Below are 15,682 nucleotides of genomic sequence, written 5' to 3' on the forward strand. Positions count from 1 at the left end.
TCTCTCATTTCTCCGCTAATCTGGCTTCGATCTTTTTCTTCTCCGCCTCTCGTAACGCTCTGATCTCCTCCTTAGAAGCATCATATGCCGCCGAGACCTGGTTGAACGGATTGTCCTCACTCTTCTCAAATTCTTTCCTGATCTTGTCCTTCTTCTGGTTCTGTCTCAAACCTTGTCCACTACCATCCTCTTCCATCTCCTTCAGTCTCCTCTCCTCAAATGCCGTATATGCCGCCTTGAATCGTCTTTCGGGATGCTTATCAATCTTATCCGCAGAGCCCGCAGTCAAAGACAGAGCATCAAGGGCATTATCGATACCAGTTGCATTAAGAGCTCCTGCGCTCTTTGGTGCGTCGTCATCGAGTTGTGATAAGTCGAGGCCTTTCGATTTCTTAACAGCGGTCTTTGCATTCTTGGGTACAGCCCGAGCCTCCTTCTCCTCTTCCGCTAATAGAGCGTCCTTCTCTGCCTTCTTTCGTGCAGCTTCAGCCTTCTTCGCAGCTTCTGCTTCCCTATTTCCAAAGTGGTCAGCCGATGTGGCGTGTAGGAAGTGGGGAGTGCGGGGTAAGGTTTAAACTTGTTGATATTAGGAGGAGGGGGATTCACTTCTTTGCGTTACTCTTTGCTCCTTTGGACCACTCTTGGTCTTCTTCAGATGCCTTCTTTGCGTTCTCTTGAGCTGCTTTCTGGGCTGCTGCTTCGGCTTTCTTTGCGTTGCCTGACGCCTTCTTCGAGTTCTCTCCGGTGTTTTTCTTTCCTGCCATAATTAGAGATTTTGCAGAAATAGAGTCTGCCAATAAGATATGCAGGAGCTCGAAGGTTTAGAGTTGGCAGATTTCTTTGTTGCGAATGAATTAATCTCGTCGCCGAATGACTCTCCAGCCTTTGATACCCCGCCATCGATCTTTGAGCGGAGTTGGATCATTCATTGTTCCGACTTCCTGCCTCAGGCAACATCATTGGGGGCTTTCACGTGATATATTCAGAGCCTCAATTTTAGTCTGCCCAAGTGCTCGAGTTTCTTTCAATACTCTCATCACCTTCAACTACAAATTCTTGAATCGTTCGCCAAACCGGACAGAAAGCCAAGCCTGGATTCTCATGACATGAGGCATGAATTGCGGTGAGAAGCCGCCAGGTGTTGCTGAAGTCAGCACATTCGTGACCCAGTTTTCATTCCTTACCGAGTAGCACTCACGTTCACGTTCGAGATTTGCAGAGAACGAGTCATTTCAGAGGAATTATCTCATTGCTTGGAAAGTCGAACCAAGAGAAGGTAGCGTACCATGCATACCTACCGTATCATTTTCGCAACGCGTGCCCGGCAAGATATGCAGGGTGCATTCCCAGTTTGTTGCTTTTCAAACCTATCGCATCAAATCATTACCGCGCTGTGGTCATATGATGTTGTTAGTTTGACATCGTGAGGCTAACATGCCTCGAAATCAGGTATGCCGAAGAAATGGAAGCTTTTTGCTGGCCCACGTATGCTGATGAAAGATGACACGTCTTGTAATACGAGATATCGAGATCGTCGACCTGCAGATGCGTATCTACGGACTTTCAGTGGTGTCATCATGGTCCTGGATATCGTGGAACATCATCTTCGCCGGGAAGGTGGGATAGACTTCCGCGACGGCTTCTGAAGAATGATGAGGCTGGCACTGCACCTCGCCACTGTGCAAGTCAGCATGGGGGATTATGTTGTGTTCCCATACTCGGTATCACTCGAGAGGTCCGTCACTACACACGAGTGTAGATGTGTTGAAGGATTGTGTATCTTGAGAAGAACAAAATCTCGTTTTGACCTTTCAAAAAAAAGCAATATATTATTCCTTGAACCGACATGGTAGCTTGCTTCCGCTGCACTGGTTACTTGCGTCTGTAGGCTACCCTACGTACGGAGGGGATTAGCGAGGAAAAAAGAAAAGAGATCTGAATTGGGGATCATAATGTCTCATCGTCTCTAGACTGCATGTCTCACTCCTCATGCATCGTCCAGGTTGATGCAGATTGACGAGTGCCGCTTGGTATGTGGTGGATTCTGTCCACGAGAGTCAGGGTTGAGTAACTGCAGCTAAGCGCCTAGGTCCCGTGCTTCGGAATGTTTGAGATGATGCCCAATGTTATACAGGGCTGAAGGTCTCTCGGGCGAGGCTCTGAAAATCTGATTGCCAACTTTTCAAGTTGTGTAACATTGGATGTCCGAGAAACGGAGGCGCGAAGTCAACCTTCTGTGCATATGCATTCCAAGCTTCGCTGCAGCTGCATGACTGCAAAACTTCTAATCTTGGAGTGTTCGAACGTGTGAATGGGTCACGGCTTCCAAAACCGGCTGAGGTCGCATTGCATGCTGCAAGGCTTATGGTAAAGAGATTGAGTTTGTAGATGTGGTGCATGAGGCTCAGCAGAGTTGGAAGCGGCGGCGAGCATAGCATACTTCGAAAGTTCTTGTATCGTGTTTCCAGTGCAACACCAAATTCTCGTTGGTCTTGGAGCCGGATATCGACGTCTACCATCGACCTAATCTGGATTTACGTGTGCGAGATCGGCCAACTCCAAGAAGATTGTGTAACGTTGCTGGCGAATGGAGGCCACGAGTTCTGAGGTATATTTTTTGATAGGTTGTGGAAATTCAAGACAACACGTTTTGTCGTTTGCCGAGGTCGTGTACACCGATACTTTTCTTTCAACGACGTACCTTATGTTGGTGTCACTGGATCAGTTTGCTGGGTCCGGCATTCCGGAAGGCGTCCCTGATCCATGCACAGATTCTTTCCTCGGAACCCTACCGAGTCAAGTGAACTGAGAGCCGACTCGTGATGTCAGTCTCAGCCTCGGAGGTCAATTTTGACATTTCTGAAGTTCTTAACAGATCCAGAAAAGGAACGCAAAGGGGCCCGGGCGGGTAGGGACGGGTAGCCATCTGACCAGTAAGATATTCTTTGCCTCAACTCAATTGTGATTGAATGCTTTGAAATCATGTCTGAAGCGCCACCATCCCGACTGGATCCTGCCTCTGGATTTCATCACCTCACGGGGGCAAGGGCTGGGTGGATCACGGAGCCATGCGCGACTACCCAGCAGTGCGGTTCGAGTGACACGGAATTGGGCGAACACGACTTCTGATTGGGCATCGCGGGGGACATTGAACGTCGCCCCGGGTAGGGCGTTGGCATGGTAGATCTGGATACCGGTAAGTCAATTAGCTCCTCCTTCGTCGCTCTTTTGAACCAACAGCCAACAAAACGGTCAGAGTGGCGGTGTGTGCCTCACTACCTACCTTTGCAGCGGAGTCAGGTCAGAACGATGTCACGACCGTCCATCGACCAGACACCCGATGACCAGACAGGACCTGAATCATCATTTCTTACCTCACCTCGGGCGTACCTGGCCCGGACCTCGTCAGCCTGCCTGTCTCAGAGCACGGCGACGGCTGCTTACGAGACAGCAAACCGCAACTTGGACGAGCCGTAAGGGACCCGTTCGTCTGACGATGCAGCCCGAGACATAATCCCCGCGAGCCGGATGCGCTGCCCAACTTCCCACGAGGTCCTGAACCCAAATATCAATATCACATTTTAGGTCAATTGGGCCAATCGCACGGGGTGGGCGATGAAATCGTAACCCCTCGTGGTCTAGCTGCCACGCCAATTCAATCCACTGTGTGAAGCCAAAACCACTTCCCCGGCGGACACTTGGAAATCTGTTCCGCGAGATCACCACTTTTGCTAGGTCTGGGAGTGGCATAGTGTCGCAAAATCCCCGAGCCCTCCAACCCAGCTCCCCTGAAAGTAGCTCCTTTAGTGTACGGGCTAAAAACTCACTACAAGAATAGGGAAATGCGCCCAGAAAGCTTGGACTGGATAGGGGGTGAGAAAAAGGGGGTATGTTGTTGGGGGCATTGAAGATTGGCGAGCTGGGGCTCCGAAGTCAATTACCCTTTTCTGCGAACTCGGTCGATCTCCAGCCACAGCACCGTTTTCCATCACCAACACCACCACCGCACAAGCTCACCAGGGGACTTCCCAGCTGGGACAATCGGCACGCAGGCTTGGCTGAGTCAATTGAGCTCATACGACGATCCCGACTTGTGAAACACGGTTACGAGTAGTTAGGGTTGAGAGGTTCGTGAATCTTTCTTCCGAGCCTCTCACTAATGATCCACATACAGTCCTGGACCATGAACATGTCCCCGTTGCTCTCTTTCTCTCAAACGTCTTCGTCTAGAATGTCTCCATTTTGTTCTCCAATCCATGTCGGCGACCCGATTCCGCGGTTGGCTCCAGTTATACTTCGTGCTGCTTGATTGCCAAGTCTTTAACGGTCGAGGTTCGTGAAGCAGCCCATCGACTGGCAATTACTGCCGACGAAACGGGAGAATTTGTTTGGCTGCGTTCTCGATGTGGGTTGCGATATGTTTATTCATCGTCCATCGATGATGGAGTTTGCTCCTTTCTCTACTCCGGTTGCTATTGCTGCAGCAGCTGCATAATGTCCTTTGGGTCTTCCGTCGACAAATCGAGAGCGCACCATCACGGCAGCTGGGCAACGTGCAAACTCAGCTCAGCCTCGAAAGTGGTCTCCTGACTTTGTGATCCCGTATCAACAGAAAGCAGCTTACGCTGACATGGTTTCTGAGTAATCGTCGGTATCTGCAGTTCCCAATGTTCATGCCTCCGACAAGCATGATGTAGGTATGCGCATCGAGATAATCGAGAAGAGAAGAGAAAGCGGGCGTTTGCATGAGTGTCCAGACGGCTTGTGGAACGAGCCATGAAAGACGCCCTCTGCTCTATTCTGCTCTGCTCCGCTCCTACTCGTACCTCGTCCTCTCGCCTTCTACTGTCCGCAGCGCATCGCACCGGGAATTCCGGGCCATCCGCATTATCGGAGTGGGATTTGGACGCCGCTCTGAGACGGTCTCATTTCCTGTGCCGATATTCTTCGGTCCCTCATGTGGTGTTCTCTTTTCGATTGGGAAGTGATGAGCTGAAGCCCTAATCACAGCCGATCTCCTCCCCGGCTTCCCCCTGACTAAGTGACTTCTAGCTGTGTCAGCACCTCAACGCCTCAGGCACTTAGTGCTCAAGCACTACGCATCAGAGATCACATGAGCCCTCAAACATCTCGCTTCATCGCTACACTTGCTCCGACACGGAAGGAGGCAAGCGCCGTGACGGGGGGCCAAAGCCGGTATTGTGGTTACTGGAACGTTGGTCCATGGTTGCTTCCCAGCATAGCGTTGTTGGTTTGGCTCTGGCCTGCTCGTCTTACTGCTTGAAGCGTTGCGAAATGCTGGGACAAGAACGGGGTCACAACTGGATCCCGTCTGCGAATGCGAAAGAGGCTGACTTTCTACTTACGAGTACTGCAAATCTGATGGATGGAAAAGGTGACGGAGCTAGCCCGGCCTAGGCCATGGTTGTATTCTCTCTTTTTCTCATATCTGTCCTATTCGACGATGATGATGCCTGCCGGCTTGACAGGGCGAGAGTTGCGCTTTGGGGAAGGGGTCCAAAGGTGATATTCAGCGGTACTGACTGCGTCGAGTTGGCTGGCGCAGTGCAGTCACATTGAAAAGAGGGGAAGAGGTCAGAAGCTCAGTCGGACTTGTGAATTACAGTACCACGATATCATGAGCAATCACGCAGAGTCGTTGCGCCGTACAGAATTTCTGTACGTTCGAGTCCGAACTTACTTCTGCAGCATGGTCCCTACAACATCTTCTGATGTCTCCGAAAGAAGGGCTCATCACGCACCTAAATGTGCCAGAAGAGGTTCGAATTGGAGCTACTGGACAGTCGGCAGCCAAATTGTGCATCTGGAATCCTAATATCCTATGTCCGCATCGTCATCCCGGGCTTGAGATTTGAAAGCACCGGCAACGACTCTGCTGCACTCCTCCTTCTCTTTCTCCCGCTGAGAAGACGACGAGGAGCTGCTACGCTTCATCTCAGAGGTTAGTCAAACAGGAGTCAGGCTTCACCGACGATTGACCTCTAAAAATTGCCCTAGTAATCGGAGCCGGCCAGCGACTGCTGCTAAACTCGCCCTGGCAAGCTCGTGCTGCTGCAAGCATCCTGTTTCCCAGCAGTCGACCCAGTCGAGTGTTCACCGAACGGCAAACGCATAATGGGCTATCTTCAGACAACGTGGGCTTCAGGGATCCCTTGACTTGATTTCTCCATGAAATCTGGCGACTGAACGACGTGCATTTATCGTGATGCATCCATCATGCCTGTCGACACACATTCCACATTTCTTTCACATCCCATACGACCAAAAATCCCTCCAATATCGACCATGTGGATCGTGGCTTTAACAGCCAAATCTCTGCGATGTTGTATGGGGAACGTGGAGTGGGGGGTCTCACCAGCAATTGCAGTTTTCAGCCGAGTGAGTGAGGAATTGATGGCACGGTTGTGAGATGAAGTGCAGATCAGTGCAGTGTGCTCCGAGATATGTCTCTCATTTCTGCGTGCGTACATTATCATTCAATTTACCTGTGATGTTGCAGGCAGGAGGCAGCTAGCCATTTGAGGTACGCAACGGGTAGGAAGTTGTCTCAACATCCTCCCCGCTTGCAATCTAAAGATCTGGCATGACAATACGGGGAAGTGCAGGGCAGGGCTGTATATCATCGTCGCACCGAACGGCGCAACCTTCTTTTCTCCATACGTAGAATAATTTCTTGTGTTCCCCGAGGCCTTTTATTTTTAGTGGGATAGGGTTGAGATGTTCACCGCTGTGCCCCTTTGGAAAGCGATCAACGACCATGAGCGCGGTAAGAGGCCGCGGCCACAAACCCTCCCACCTACCCTGCCCTCACCCTACCAAGCCAAACTACCTACTGTAAGTAAGTGCAAACTACCCTACCCTACGACCGAGTTATCCCACCACCACCCATGGCATAAAGAGCAGAATGACCATGCCCATGCCCATGCCCATCGTCACTCATCCCTCACCCCCAAAACCCGGATCCCAGGAGAGAAGAGAACAGAACACAGCCTAACTCAGCCGACGCTCTCATCATCGTTCCGACAGGGGGCTGTTGGCCCACAACACCCCCATGCCATCGCAGCTGCACACAATTCCCCCCCCAAGTTCCAAAGACTACCATTCAAAATCTACTCTTGGCTCAATTTCGGTCGTCCTCTCTTGCCCCTCGACTGGGCTCTGGCTCCCTAGTGACATTCTCTCCAGGCCTCCCAGTAAGTAAGGCCCAAATGATCTCGTCCTGCCCTGGCCTCCACGGGTCACGGCCTCCAAATGCCGGGGTGCGTAGTGCACTACCGTCTGATACAACCGACGCCTCTCGGCCTTCTTGCTGCTGCTCATCAACCAGCGAGCCACCTGCACCCAAACCAGCATGGCCCGTCCAGCCCCATCTGCCGCTCTAAAGTTGGCAGAAGCACAGCAGCAGCAGCTCCAGAAAAAGGTGCTGAGCACAGAGCACTTTTTTGCGTGCTGGATGAGCAGCAGCCTTCCTGGGAGCCACGAAGACCGGTACCAATTCCCCGTATGGCACTTGTGACACTACTACTCGATCAAGTTAAGTCTTCTTTATTCTCTTTCCTATGCCTCGTCACCGCCCATCAGATACCATATAATTTACGCGGCCGCTATCCGATACGATACTTTTCATGGCCCTGGTGAAGAAAGCTCCTCCTGGCGGTCAAGTACATGAACTGCCTCTGCTCCCCTGTATCATTTGTCTCCTTTGATCTGATACTTCTGCTTTTTTCACATTCACCACAATACATACATATCACATTAAGCCACAGAGTTGTGCCAGGACCTCCCCGCTCCTACTCCTACCGCATTCGACTCAAGACAGAAAGGAAGTGACGATATATTTCCCAAGAAGCATATAATCTCACATGGTCCTGAGCATCCAGCTCAACTTGTCCCAGCAATCCGGTACATCTGAACGCCTCTTCCTCAGTGCAACACCGAAGCACCGCTCATACTGCTGCGGCATCTCATCCCCAACAATCTCCCTCGCAAGACAGCGCTCGCGATGTCTGGCGTCCAATACACCGGTTCCCGGAAGGGGACCCCTCCATTTCCTACTAGGCAGATGACAATCTTGGGTAAGTCCAAGTCCTGCACGCAGAAAATATGTGCTATACGCACTCGGGAGATCTCTCACTGACCATTCCTAGCATTATGCCGAATCTGCGAACCAATTGCGTTCATGTCGATCTTCCCGTACGTCTATTACATGATCAAAGATTTCGGGATCACCAAAAACGACTCTGAAATCTCGGTGTATGCGGGCATGGTCACATCTGCGTTCGCCTTTGCAGAGTTCTCGTCGGGCGTCGCATGGGGAAGACTGAGTGATAGGATCGGACGAAAACCAGTCCTGCTCACAGGACTGGCAGGAACGGCGCTGAGCATGTTGATCTTCGGGTTTGCGCCCAGTTTTCCAGTTGCACTGCTGGCACGAGCATTGGGAGGACTTCTGAATGGGTACGTCGGATCCCACGAGGCAGGCGAGAGCGTCTTGTGAACGTTTCTTTTCTGACATTGCTCTGCATATAGGAATATCGGGGTTTTACAAACGACGGTCGCGGAGATGGTCACGGTCAAAGAACACCAGCGTATGTGCGACCTGACAGATCATGTCTCCCCTCGTGTTGGAGCCTCTTGCTGACAAGTCGAAAAGCCCGCGCTTATACAATCATGCCATTCGTGTGGTGTCTCGGGTAAGTTTTTGGGATCTTGATCAGTTCTCACAAGAAGAATTGCAGCTGATGATCTATCCTAGATCCATCCTGGGGCCAACACTGGGAGGCGCATTGGCTCGACCCGTTCTTGGGTATCCCACCATTTTCGCCGCAGGAACCATCTGGGATCGATTTCCATATCTGCTGCCCAATCTGGTATGCACGGTCATTGTGTCTTGTGGTGTGGTCATTGGGATTCTGTTCCTCGAGGAAACTCATGCCGAGAAGAAATTTCGACACGATCCCGGGCTGGCAGCCGGGAAATGGATCCTGAGCAAGTTCACACGATGTGCTGCGAACCTGAAAGCATCTCGATCGGAGAAGGTGGAAGATCTCGATGAGATTCGGGCTCTGTTGGGTGAGGAGCAGCCACCACCAGGATATCGCACGGCAGAAGGATCACCCAAGCTGCCGTCCACCCCATCTCCCGAACCGCAAGAATCGTTGGATTTGAATGCTTCGCATATGGTGACAAGGTCGAAGCCGGCTGCAACAAATGCATTTACGAGACAAGTCGTTTTGAATATTGTCGGCTATGGCATCTTGGCTTAGTAAGTTATGTCCGAATTGTTTCTCCTGCAGGTCAGAAACTGACTGACTCGTGATTCAGCCACACCATGACTTTTGATGCGATGCTGCCAACACTCCTGAGTACGCCACCACCAGAAAACCCCGAATGGAATCTTCCCTTCAAGTTTGTCAGCGGATATGGCCTCAGTCCCAAGGAGATTGGAGTCATCATGTCCGTTCAGGGTATCTATTCCATGTTTGCGACCATTGTCCTCTTCCCGATCATTGTTCGCCGTCTGAGTGCCCTAGGTCTTTTCAGACTTATTGCTCTTTCTTATCCGATCCTCTACATGACGACGCCTTATTTTGTCTTGCTTCCGGATTCCATGCGGATGGCTGGTGTTTATGCTTTGGTCGTCTGGAAATGTACCTTTGCAACACTGGCTTACCCGAGTAATGCGATCCTACTCACCAACTCAGCACCATCTCTTCTGATGCTGGGTACCATCAATGGCGTTGCTGCGTCCACAGCCAGTCTTTCTCGAGCTTTTGGTCCCACTGTGTCTGGCTTCCTCTTTTCTGCTGGATTGGGCTTGGGATACTCTGGCTTGGCATGGTGGTGCAGCGCCGTGATTGCTGTGGCCGGTGCGATCATCAGCTTGAGCATGACCGACAAAGGGGGACGCATGGACGTCGACGAGAAGAGTGACGAAGAACAAGAAGCCAGCTTCGAGGACCACATCCTGGACCACAACGCTTTAGACTCCGCCATTGTTGCGGCGGAACCCCGATCAGAGACCGACACGATAGAACAGACCATCAAGTGATGTTTTCTCTCACGAGAAACTTGATGGCGAGCGACTCGTCGATATCTTCAATTCTATTTTTCTTCTGGAGGACATCTGTATAAAATATCTACATTCTAGTTTTAGCTTCGTCCTCTTTCTTAGTAGTTAGATATCCCTATGCTTGCTTTGCTCTTTTCAGCGTTGCTTCACTCAAAAAAATCGTTCGGCGCAACTGGAAACACAAAATACCGGAAAGGGGAATATCGATATCAGGACAACGCTGCGTTGCGTTACGTCAGGGGTACTTGAAAGAAGGAGTTTATAAGACAGGATATATCGCAAAAATCGAAAGCTGGGATTCGGAGTTCTACTTTGCTGGCGAGAACTGAGACGGTTGGAAATCCTTGAAGACGGGCTGGCATTTTACAAAGGCGTTCTCCTTATTTTTACTTAATATACCGCGAGGAAGCGTGCAATTTCGAGAAGGATTTATTGAAGGAGGATGAGAGAATGAGTGGAAGAAGGGATTTTTATTCTTGATATGATTAATGGATTCAAATTGAATGCCTGCAGATGCAGTTTTAGTAGTTTTGGTGATACTCCATCATCTCTACTCAACCTAATAGGTGTATATGGCATCGAAAATATCGCGACTTTTCCAGCTTCATCTATAACCTGCAATTCTAAAGAGTTGCCCCACGTGCATCTCCAACTCCACAGACTCAAGTGGCGGTCAAACATAGCCCACTAGTCCAACAATTATCTCTCCAAATGAAAAATCCTCACATCCATCCCACGATCCATCCATGGCCCTCAGAGATGAAAGATAATGAAACATTATATACCTCACGTAAATATCACAATGCAACTATTGTTGTCATCTCCGACAATCTTTACTCGATAGCTACACATAATCAATCTCCGACTACAGCTTAAGCCCGTGGCAGCCGCTTCCCTCCATTCGCCGCGCGCGGGCCCTGATTCGCCAAAGCTCTTATCAATTAGTTTTATCTCTTGCACGTCGACCAGCCGCGTGGGATTTGGGGAGATCAAGGAGGGTACAGCACAGCACAGGACAGGGTTGGAATTTCTATCTGTGGTTTTGGTTTTCTTTTTTCTGTGTCGCCGCATCATTGTTGTCTAGGTTATCCGTCCCCTCTATTCTCTGAGCTGCCTTGACGATGGTAGAGAAAGATTGATGTTTGGACGAAAAGTGCCTCGATAACGTACGACGAAAGCAAAAACTCGACAAGCAGGCACACGGAGCGAGGAGAATAGCAAAGATGAACACCTGCACGAAGCTGAGATAGATACGGAGCGTCGCATTATCCAATCGCGCAACACCCAACGCGCGATCCCAGTCGCATTTTCATCCCATCCCTCCATCCCAAAGCCGAGGCTGCGAAGATATACCACCGACGAGAACAGGACGATGAATCCACGCTCGCCCTCCTCCTCGACGGCAGCAACAGCAGCAGCAGTAGCAGGAACTGGATACCCGCCGCACAAGCGCGCCCGCCACGATTCACCAGCACCCAAGAGCCCGAAGAGCGTGCTGGAGGAGCTCGAGACGCCTGCTGCAGTCGAGAAGGGCGCTGGCAAGGCGGGCCAGAGCAGCAGTTTTCGAAATGTCAGCGCGTGTAATAGGTGTCGGTTACGGAAGAATAGGTGTGATCAGCGGTTGCCGTCGTGTGCCAGTTGCGAGAAGGCGAGCGTGAAGTGTGTGGGGTACGATCCTATTACCAAGAGGGAGATTCCCAGGAGGTGAGTCTTGTTTTTTTGTTCTAGTGTTGAGAGAAGGAATTGGACTGATATATTCTGTGTAGTTATGTGTTCTACCTAGAAACTAGAGTGGGAAACCTCGAACGGCTCCTCCAAGAGCATAGTATCCCGTTCCCGCCAGCAGATGTCCTCGATCACTCCTCTCGTCCTGGTCCGGACCCCACTACTGTCCAGACACCAAGCGATGACGGCAGACCGATATTCAATGGCACAGATCCATCCATAACATCCTCGCTCAAACAATCGCCCCAGGAAGCAGCATGGAACAAGAAACAAGACGAGTCCGAGAAACTGAATAAGCTAGTCTCGAACGTAGGCAGTATTTCCGTCCAAGGCGCCTCAGACTCCAGATACCTGGGCTCTACATCCGGTATCTCGTTCGCGAGAGTAGTATTCGCAGCAGTAAAGAGCTCAGTATCGGGAACCAACAGCGATAAATCGGGCGTGCGTCCCTCTCGGCCTCCTATACCTGCCAAAGCAGCAGCAGCAGGACCGAACGGGACGTCGATGCGCGATTCGTTCTTTGGGCTACACACCAAACCTACGATCAAGCAGGCTCCGTTCCCGAGCAAGGAGGTCGGGAGACGGTTAGTCGAGTTCTATTTCGAGCATGCGAATCCGCAAATCCCTATCTTGCACAGAGGCGAGTTTAGCAAGATGTTTGAGGCGGCGTATGAGGAGGGGGATAGGAGGGTGAGGACTAGTAGGGAGCTGTATATGCTGAATATGGTGTTTGCGATTGGGTCAGGCATCTTCCTGGGCGATCATGGGGAGAGGGAGAAGGAGAAGGAGGAGAGGGATAAGAGGAGGAGTGGGCTGGATAAACAGTGTCAGCCGGAGGAATATCATGCGAGTGCGATTGTGCATCTGGAAGCTTGTCTCAGTTCTTCGAGTACGTCGATTATTGGGATTGAAGGGTTTGGTGGCGGGTTGGAGGAGTTGCAGGCAGTGCTATTACTTGCTGGTTTTGCGCTGCTCAGACCAGTTGCGCCAGGCTTGTGGTATATTATCGGGGTGGCTGTACGATTAGCTGTTGATCTGGGGTTGCATTATGAGGATGGGAAAGATCTCGATGTCGGACTCGAAGATATGCCAGAGGAGAAAGCGGGTGATCCTGAATTGGTCAAGATGCAGAGAGAGAAAAGTGCCAGAGAACGAGGGAGGAGGGAATATGTTCGTGATTTCAGACGACGGCTATGGTGGTGTACTTACTCATTCGATCGTCTGGTCTCGACATGTGTTGGACGACCATTTGGGATTACAGATCAGGTTGTTACGACGGAATTCCCTTCGCTACTGGACGACAAGTATATTACCCCTTCTGGATTCATGGTACCTACCGGTGGACCTGGAGAGCCGAGTTACAAGCATGCTGCTTATCATTACTTTCGTCTCAGATTGTTGCAATCCGAGATCCTGCAAGTTTTACAACACCAGCAAGCACAACAAGCTCGAGCTACGGGGGCGAATCAGCAGAATCCGTTTATGCATACGACATTACCGTCTCCGTTCCTATCGAAGTTCGATTCTTTCCGGTCATGGCGGATCGATATCGATAAGCGGTTGTGGGAGTGGAAGACTTCGGCGCCGACAAGGAAAGAGACTGGTGTTGGATTCTCAGTCGAGTTTCTAGAGTTGAATTACTGGCAGTGCGTGATTATGCTTTATCGGCAGAGCCTGAGTGTGCCGACTCCTTTCGAGGGAGAGTTCAACACTAGTGACGAAGTCAATAGTCCGAATGTGCACAATGTGGAGCTGAGAGAAGACGAAGAGAGAGTGTTCTTGAAAGTTGCAGAAGCAGGACAGAGGGTTTTGAGATTGTATAGACAGTTGCATCGGGTGCATCTTGTCAACTATACTTTCTTGGCGACTCATCATCTGTTTATGGCGGGCATTTCGTTCTTGTATGCTATCTGGCATTCGTCTATTGTCAGGAGCCGTTTGGTGAGTCTTGTCTTCGAAGTTTTAAATGAAAGTTAACATTCTGTAGACAATGGATGAGGTAGACTTCACCATCTTAGCAGCAACATCCGTCCTTGGCGATCTCATCGAGAAATGTCCACCTGCAGAAGCATGTCGAGATGCATTCGACAGAATGTCCAAAGCTACAGTCCAGATGTGCATGTCAACCACGGGCTTCGGCTCCTCAGCCCATGGCCTAAATTCTCGTCAACGCTCGCATTCTCAAAACCAAAGGCACACCCAATCCGAATCGGGACCAGGATCTGCCGACTATTTCTCCAAATCAGCACGTCGACAAAGTCGAGGTCCACATGGTCCACCCAGACCAAAACCTCAATTCGACATGGCCTTAAACGATCTTCTCGGCCCAGTATCAACATCCCAACAATCCCCCTCGACACCCACCCAACCACAACCTCAGAACTTCCGTCCCAGATCCCAAAACAGCGGCGTCAAAATGGAACTCGACCCCTACGCCAGCAGCAGCACCGCCACACCCCGCCAAACAACAGCCCAACACACAACCTCACCCTCCGACTACGCCATCTCCCCTCCCCTCTCCCAACTAGACACCTCAGCCATCGACCCCTCTCTCCTGCCCTCCCCCTCCGCAACAGGCCCCTACGCTGCAGCCGTCCAATCAACGTACCCCTCAAACCCATACCAAGAGATGCAATTCCCGTTTCAAAACGCCCCAGGAATGGATTTCCTGAATTCCTCAGCCTGGGACACGGGTCTAGGCGGTAATACGACGAATGGCGGGAATGGCGGGAATAATTGGATGGGCGGAGGCGATCTGGGGATGGGGTTGGGCATGGATATGCAGTGGATAGGTGACGGGGTGGATGGCGAGCATGATTTTAGTGAGGGTGGGAATGGGGGCGTGGATCTGTTTGATGGGTTCTTTTTTGGGGGGACGGGGAATTTTTAGGTTCCTCTGTTTTTCGGGGGAGTATATATCACTACTCGTCTATTATTATTCTTTTTCTTTTGCCTTAAGAAGGAAGAGATATTTTTATGCTGGGATGAGCTGGGATGAGGAAGGGGAAGGTAAAAAAAAAAATTGATTGGTAGATAGGTCTGCTGTGATCTAGGTAGCTATTGTCGGTGATAGCAGGGCGTTTTTGGAGTTCTCGTTCACGAAATGAATGCATGGATGGCCTTTGAGCTGATCGATGGGTTGATGATATCCTGTTGCTCGGTAGGCAGGTGGGAAAGGAGGACGATGGTAGGGAATGAATGAACTTGGGTGGATGAGATTCACCGTGATTTTGAGGTTGATAGTTCTTGTGGTGAAGTGATGAATTTGGTATTCACTGTTTTTTGAAACTATTGGTGGAGGAGTTGAGGGGTATATAAATACCACCTCTCCCTTCTGTCTTCGAATATTATTCAACTGCGGATTATGCGAATGCACCAGATGGCTTGGAGACGAGTGCCCGGTTCCTTTCCCATTTCTGCCTTTCATTCTCTGGAGCTGCTTGTAGGGTAGGTATGTTTCAGGTGAAGGGGAAGATGAGCCGGGGAGGATTATTTGCTGTTGTCATCTTTGCTGGTTTGCTGTCAAGCTTGGGATTGTTTTATTTTATCTAATATTGTTGAAACTTTGATTGTCGATGATGTGCTGTTGTTGTGTTTTAGTGTGGGATTTTCATCTTATGTTCCTGGGTTGTGCGGATACAGATGCGGGAAGTGAAGATGATAGGAATGTTTGGGGTGCTAGGGGGTTGCTGGGTCTGAATTGCAAAGATTAGACAGGACACTCTGTTCGTTTTCGTGTGTATAAGGCTTAGCTGCGATTGGGAAACATGAATCGATAAAGGTCGTATATCAAGTCAAGGGTCATGAAGTTGAAGCTGAGTCTAAGTTTAATCAAGCGAGTGTTACAAAACTTTTTCGTGGTTA

General features: G+C 50.4%; 5 protein-coding genes across 5 annotated transcripts; 2 read left to right on the forward strand and 3 right to left on the reverse strand.

Moving 5' to 3' along the window:
• Window positions 1–4: 4 nt before the first annotated feature.
• LY89DRAFT_585508 (DUF1014-domain-containing protein) lies at window positions 5–764 on the reverse strand (the record flags this gene model as incomplete). Its single annotated transcript, XM_018209323.1, has 2 exons — window positions 5–512; window positions 607–764. The coding sequence occupies 2 exons, from the start codon at window positions 762–764 to the stop codon at window positions 5–7; spliced, it is 666 nt and encodes a 221-aa protein (XP_018071538.1).
• Window positions 765–2,955: 2,191 nt separating this feature from the next.
• On the reverse strand, window positions 2,956–3,750 carry LY89DRAFT_669594 (uncharacterized protein; the record flags this gene model as incomplete). The annotated part of the gene is made up of 2 exons (XM_018213107.1): window positions 2,956–3,186; window positions 3,445–3,750. 2 exons carry the CDS (start codon window positions 3,748–3,750, stop codon window positions 2,956–2,958), a joined length of 537 nt encoding a protein of 178 aa, XP_018071539.1.
• A 4,187-nt stretch (window positions 3,751–7,937) lies between these two features.
• Window positions 7,938–10,323, forward strand: LY89DRAFT_73422 (MFS multidrug transporter-like protein). The gene is made up of 6 exons (XM_018219893.1): window positions 7,938–8,096; window positions 8,169–8,478; window positions 8,551–8,609; window positions 8,675–8,714; window positions 8,777–9,286; window positions 9,346–10,323. The coding sequence occupies exons 1-6, from the start codon at window positions 8,024–8,026 to the stop codon at window positions 10,070–10,072; spliced, it is 1,719 nt and encodes a 572-aa protein (XP_018071540.1). The 5' UTR covers window positions 7,938–8,023; the 3' UTR covers window positions 10,073–10,323.
• A 993-nt stretch (window positions 10,324–11,316) lies between these two features.
• On the forward strand, window positions 11,317–14,788 carry LY89DRAFT_73425 (uncharacterized protein). The gene is made up of 3 exons (XM_018219897.1): window positions 11,317–11,797; window positions 11,860–13,759; window positions 13,806–14,788. Exons 1-3 carry the CDS (start codon window positions 11,466–11,468, stop codon window positions 14,706–14,708), a joined length of 3,135 nt encoding a protein of 1,044 aa, XP_018071541.1. The 5' UTR covers window positions 11,317–11,465; the 3' UTR covers window positions 14,709–14,788.
• Window positions 14,789–15,406, reverse strand: LY89DRAFT_73426 (uncharacterized protein). Its single transcript, XM_018219898.1, has one exon. The coding sequence runs from the start codon at window positions 15,243–15,245 to the stop codon at window positions 14,868–14,870; it is 378 nt and encodes a 125-aa protein (XP_018071542.1). The 5' UTR covers window positions 15,246–15,406; the 3' UTR covers window positions 14,789–14,867.
• Window positions 15,407–15,682: the final 276 nt, after the last annotated feature.

Source organism: Mollisia scopiformis, assembly GCF_001500285.1.
Source record: "Mollisia scopiformis unplaced genomic scaffold LY89scaffold_12, whole genome shotgun sequence".
Taxonomy (NCBI): domain Eukaryota; kingdom Fungi; phylum Ascomycota; class Leotiomycetes; order Helotiales; family Mollisiaceae; genus Mollisia; species Mollisia scopiformis.